We start from the raw sequence: 5749 nt of genomic DNA on the forward strand, positions 1-5749 counted from the left end.
GCGGGATCTTCAACTGGGACGGTGCAATTCAAACCAAGTTTGACAACGACCTACTCGGTGGATGCCACCACATTCTGAGTTCTTTGCTCTTGCGATTGATGCTTCAGCCGTTCTTGGGAGGGGCTTTGTCGAGCTGGGTGGAGTGATACGGGATGCTGCGAGTGTAGTTTGGCTGGTTTGGTCATTTGGTGTTTTAGGTGATTTTTCTGTTAATGTGGGGGAACTGCTTGCAATTAGACTGGGATTCTCTTGCACATTAATTAGTTTAAATATGTCTATTATTAATAGTAATTCTACCTGGTTATTGGTTGAATTAATAATTCTAACTTAAATTTTATTTTTTAGTGTGTTTTATTAAATATTAATTTTTGATTAGTTAATGTTGGTGGTAATTTTTATAGTGCTATTTTGTAGTCTGTAAATGGTGTTGTCTATATAAATTAAGGCTGTTCATCCGATCCAATCCGCACTTTTTTGGTCAAACAACATCCAATCCGCACTAAGTGCGGATTTCATTTTTTGGATCCAATCCAATCCGCACAATAGCTCAAATCCAATCCAATCTAATCCGCAAAAGCGCGGATTGGATCGGTTACTTTGGATTGATTACTTTTTAATATTGAATTATTTAATATTTATGAAAAAAATATTTTTTTTTTCACATAACTAGCAACAAAATAAAACAAATTATAGTTATTTTATGTCTCCAACAACACATTAAATAAATAAAATAACAAATAACAAATTCAAAGGAAGAAAAAAAATTGTATATATAAAAAAAATATTAAATTTTATTTTAAATTGTATGTAGAAAAAAAATATATAAGAATAGAATATACATTTTATCTATTAAGTTTTGCAATATAATTGTATTAAACGTATTAAGACTTTTAAATTACTATATTCTTTACATTAAAATGTTATTTGTATATTTAATTTTTTAATTTTGTCATAAATATGTGTGGATTGGATTGGATCGGTTACTTTTACATGTCAATCAACATCCAATCCGTACAAGTGCGGATTTTGAATTTTCCAATCCAATCCAATCCGTACAAGTGTGAATATCCGCACTTTACGGATTGAATTGGATTGGATCATGCGGATTGGATTGGATCGGTTATTTTATGAACACCCTTAATATAAATGTTACTAATATAGGAGAGTGTATATAGATGGATGCTTGTCCATAATTTTTAAATTTTTTAAATTTATCTCAATGAATTGAGTTTTTATTAAAAATAATAATAAAATAATTGACGGATAATTTTTTTGAATATACCATAAGATTGAACTCTTGATTTCAAATTAGCGATGTGTTAGACATTTTGTGGAACCAATAGGAATGCTCACAATAAGCCAAAGAGGAAAAAAGAACCGACTTATTGAAGAAGATTCTAGACTAGGCCACGTAAAGAAAATCAATAGTCTCACATTACCACATATTTTCTCTTTTTTTCTTTGGATGAAATTAGATATGTTATTACAAAAATAAATTTTTTGTTTCCTTCATCCAAATTCCAGTTGTTATTGTAGACCCATTAGTCGTCGTCCACGTGTCAAAAGCAGGACAAGTATCTATGAACCTGTCACTAATCTAACCTTTTAAACCCTATACTACCCTCACCAACACACCACAAAAATATTAGATGAAGGGGGTAAAATTGTCATTTCGTTTAATACGAGTACGGCTTCTCCCTCCAAGTTATAAAAAACGTTTTCTCTAGTCTCTGGTTTTCCTGGTAGTTAGTAACTGTTCTAAGAAGCCATAGATAGCTAAGCTAAGCTCACCTTCTCTGTAAACTTAGCAAACTAAAAGCTTCTCTGTAGCTAGGAAAATCTTGATCATGGCCTCCGTCTCTCAATTAAACCAGTTCCCATGCAAGACCTGCTCTGTGGTTCCACCGCGACAACAATCCAAACTCTCGGTTCCTCCGAATTCGATTGGAGTACCTTCCAGATTTTCAGAGGGACCCAAACTTTCCACCCGACAATTCGGTAAGGCAAGACCTGTGTTTCGAGTCAGGGTAGCTGACGATGACGAATGGGGCCCCGAACCGGTCGGTGAAAGATCAGCGGTGGCGGTGGCCGAGGAGGAGGCGCCGGTTGAGCCGTCCGAAACTGCGAATCTTAAGAAAGCTTTGGTGGATTCATTTTACGGTACTAATCGGGGGCTTAAGGCCTCGAGTGAAACTAGGGCCGAGATTGTTGAACTTATTACCCAGTTGGAGGCCCAGAATCCGACCCCGGCTCCGACCGAAGCCTTGCCTCTCCTTAACGGGAAATGGATTCTTGCGTAAGCTCTCTCTTTCATTACTGCTATATTTTTTTTAGCTAAGATAACAATTTAGTTTGAATTTCATTTTGGTTTAAGTACATTGATTTATTGAACTTCAGAAAATATGTACTAGTGATTAGAATGGTTATTGTGATAGGAATTTTAATTTACTTTAAAAAATTTATAATCTGTTCTACAAGATGACCTTAACACAGCCATGTTTATTTATCTTTTGGCAAGGGTTTTGTTTTTTCATAGCTTTGTAGCCCTCCCCTCAAGATAAATTATGGGGTCAAATATTTGTGGGTCATTTTTATTGCTGTTACTTAGAAAAATTTATGCGTTTAATATTTTTCCTCTGTACAGTTATACATCTTTCCCAGGTGTATTAACATTGTTGTCAAGGGGTACACTGCCATTAGTAAAGATAGAGGAGATATCACAAACAATTGATTCAGAGAATTTAACAGTTCAGAACTCTGTCCAGTTTGCTGGTCCATTAACTACAACCTCCATTACTACCAATGCCAAATTTGAAGTCCGAAGTCCCAAGCGCGTACAGGTTAGTTTCATTTTCTTGTTAGCCCTTTGTTATTTCTGATTAATTAGATCATTAATCGCTATGAGACTAATAGCTAAGCAATTGATAGCTTTGGCACAAATAAGTTGTTTGAAATCTGATCATTTGACTTGTTCCTGTGACTATTTCATTGTGATCGCTTCACTGTTGGAGAGGATCTTAACTCTTCTGAATTAGAATGTTTCCATTGGTTTTCGAGTATGTTCTAAAAGAATTTTATTCTCTTGGTTCAGATTAAGTTTGAGGAAGGCATCATTGGAACTCCCCAACTAACAGACTCAATAGTTGTACCTGAGAATGTGGAATTTCTGGGACAAAAAATTGATCTGACACCTTTCAAGGGCTTGATCACCTCTGTTCAAGATACAGCTTCTTCTGTTGTGAAGACCTTCTCCAACCAACCACCACTGAAGATTCCAATCTCAAACAACAATGCTCAATCGTGGCTGTTAACCACATATCTTGATGGCGAACTTCGAATTTCAAGGGGAGATGCCGGCAGTGTATTTGTGCTGATAAAGGAAGGAAGCTCCCTGTTGACACCCTGAGTCATCTCACACACCGTTTTCTTCTCATGTAATCTATACATATACATACATAAAAGAGCCAGTTTGGTTTTCGGTTTTTCGATGTAATAATATATATAGAAAAGTAGTAATAAATCCAAGAACTTGGTTGTAACTCTGGCCTTGTCAATTAAATTATAAAGAAGTATAGTTGTACTCCAAAACAAATGACTTTTAAAATGTTTTAGGTGCTTTTATGTGGGTTTGTTTCCGGCCAACGGTTCTGAATTATAGTAATAGAATAAGCATATTTATGCTGGAAAAACTGTGTCATAAAGGTTGGGGATCCTCGTTTGTTATATTCCAGCAATGCTAATTTGAAAAGGATTTATACACTCCACAAATGTGTTGTGTGGAGCGTTTGAAGAAAAATATAGTATTATGGTTATCTATATTATTATGCAGTCCCTCTAATGGCTCTGTTCTGTTTCTGACATCTTATAGTTATACTACTGTTTTGTAATAAGGTAAGGTTTTTTAATGCCGTGATTATACAAGTGACGTGTCCAGCATGATTTACTTAGGAGTGATCACGTGCTTGTATTCGCCACTAAACTGGAACTTGTTATGTGTTGTACTGTGGTCCAAACTCTCACATAAGCTTTAATATACATCAGCAGCAAATCCATGGCACATGATATTTGCACATTAATAAAGTACTAATAACTTGAACAATCATTTATTTTTACAATCAAGAGGATGTTCTTGCTTTTAATCAACGGATGTACTCAAAAAAAGCAGGGTCTTAATTTTCTAATTGGACAACTGTCTCATTTGTTAAGGAGAGAATATCAACTAGGGGTACACAAAATGTCATTTGTTAACGTTGGAATAAGTATAAAAAGTACAATTTTTCACTAGGCAAAACTCTGTCAAAAAAAGAGTATAATTTTTTACTAGGCAAAACTCTGTTTGGAGCGACACTATTTTACCGAAAATGTAAAGCAAAAAATAGATAATTTTCCCGAAAAAATTTGCGTACACATTTATGATATGTAGAGAGAGAGAGAGAGAGAGTGATCTCATTACATTATGATTTTCATTTTGCATATGAATAATGACCTTTACAAGATAAAAACAAACGAGAGCAAACTTCATGAAAGACCTCCAATATAACACCATGATATTCATCCGAATTCATGGAAACATAATAGTTTAAGAGACTACGAAGATCCTTAGGCTCTCTAATCCGATTAGCCATAATCATCTCCACCATGGATTCTCTAAAATCCTCTCTAATATCATTAGAACACTTTTCCATGGCAACCATTAAAACAAACTTAGTTCTACTGCTACTACTAGTTCCTTGATCACTACTACTACTACAACTTACTCTTTGCCTTCTTCTCTCTGCCAAGTTACTATTGATAGTCTTCATTTCTCTTTCTCTGATCATCTGCTCCAACCTTTCCTGGACCATGGCGTGAGCAAGGCTAGAAACCGAAGCGAACCGATCCGAGTTGGTGCTCTCAGCTTCCTCAGAAGATGAAACACTAAGCCTGCAACTACTACAACACAAAGCTCTACTGCATCCTCCTGATTTGATCTGCTCAAGCTGATCTTGCCTTTTCTTGTGTTGCCTTAGAGAGGAGGCTCTCATTTTTATCTTCCTCTTGAGGACACTTAATTTGAAGCTGTGAAGGGAAATTGTGTTAATCATTTATGCAGAATTAGCAAGTGGGTCACGTTAAGCATGATTGTGTCTTGTGTTTAACAACATATGTTTAATTGTTAATTATATTTAATATATGGTATTGTTTCAGAGAATTAGTTAAGATAAATTAATAAGGTAATTAGAGAAACCTTTGTGTGGTTAATCGAGATAGTGATCATGGTGTGCTTAAGTGGACCTTCAATAATTTCCTCTATTAGGGTAGTAGTAGTAGTATAGTATTAGGTGGCATGCTTTTCAAAATCTGCTGGTGAATATGTAAAGCTGCTTAAAGTGGTCCAGAAAAGGCTTTAGATGATTAGGACTACTGAAGATAGCTTAAATAAAATAAAGGAATCACACTGAAAATTAAACTCTGTTTTGTTTTGGTACAAATTCACATTCCAGCTTTAAAATTGTACTTGTTAATCTTATGACTTGCTATTGTTATACGCAAAGATTACCCCAAAAAGAATGGATCTTTTTCTTTACTATATATATATAGTAGTTTGGATTGTAAGAAATAGAGAATTTTTTAAGATACATATTGATTAGGTGAGATTAAAACTGAGAGTGTAATGATGGGGTCCAACCATTGACATATAAATATATTTTAATGTGTTTAAAGGGAAGATTGTAGGTGGTTTAGGAACAAACCACGTCTTAGGCTTTGA

General features: G+C 34.9%; 2 protein-coding genes across 2 annotated transcripts; one reads left to right on the forward strand and one right to left on the reverse strand.

Annotated features, from left to right (window-relative positions):
* Positions 1–1490: 1490 nt before the first annotated feature.
* LOC115707411 (plastid-lipid-associated protein, chloroplastic) lies at positions 1491–3592 on the forward strand. The gene is made up of 3 exons (XM_030635368.2): positions 1491–2296; positions 2645–2840; positions 3092–3592. Exons 1-3 carry the CDS (start codon positions 1848–1850, stop codon positions 3404–3406), a joined length of 960 nt encoding a protein of 319 aa, XP_030491228.1. The 5' UTR covers positions 1491–1847; the 3' UTR covers positions 3407–3592.
* An 849-nt stretch (positions 3593–4441) lies between these two features.
* On the reverse strand, positions 4442–5399 carry LOC115707254 (probable transcription repressor OFP9). Its single transcript, XM_030635151.2, has 2 exons — positions 5228–5399; positions 4442–5058 (listed from the first exon to the last, which is right to left on the reverse strand). Exon 2 carries the CDS (start codon positions 5022–5024, stop codon positions 4464–4466), a length of 561 nt encoding a protein of 186 aa, XP_030491011.1. The 5' UTR covers positions 5025–5058; positions 5228–5399; the 3' UTR covers positions 4442–4463.
* Positions 5400–5749: the final 350 nt, after the last annotated feature.

The sequence above is a fragment of the Cannabis sativa genome, chromosome 1 (assembly GCF_029168945.1).
Source record: "Cannabis sativa cultivar Pink pepper isolate KNU-18-1 chromosome 1, ASM2916894v1, whole genome shotgun sequence".
Lineage (NCBI taxonomy): Eukaryota > Viridiplantae > Streptophyta > Magnoliopsida > Rosales > Cannabaceae > Cannabis > Cannabis sativa.

Bases quoted from the DNA above. Each gene is read 5' to 3' on its own strand.
- LOC115707254 (XM_030635151.2), bottom strand. From the start codon at position 5,024: ATGAGAGCCTCCTCTCTAAGGCAACACAAGAAAAGGCAAGATCAGCTT.
- LOC115707411 (XM_030635368.2), top strand. From the start codon at position 1,848: ATGGCCTCCGTCTCTCAATTAAACCAGTTCCCATGCAAGACCTGCTCT. The intron at 2,297-2,644 runs GTAAGCTCTCTC...TCCTCTGTACAG, and splicing joins AACGGGAAATGGATTCTTGC to TTATACATCTTTCCCAGGTG. The intron at 2,841-3,091 runs GTTAGTTTCATT...CTCTTGGTTCAG, and splicing joins GAAGTCCCAAGCGCGTACAG to ATTAAGTTTGAGGAAGGCAT.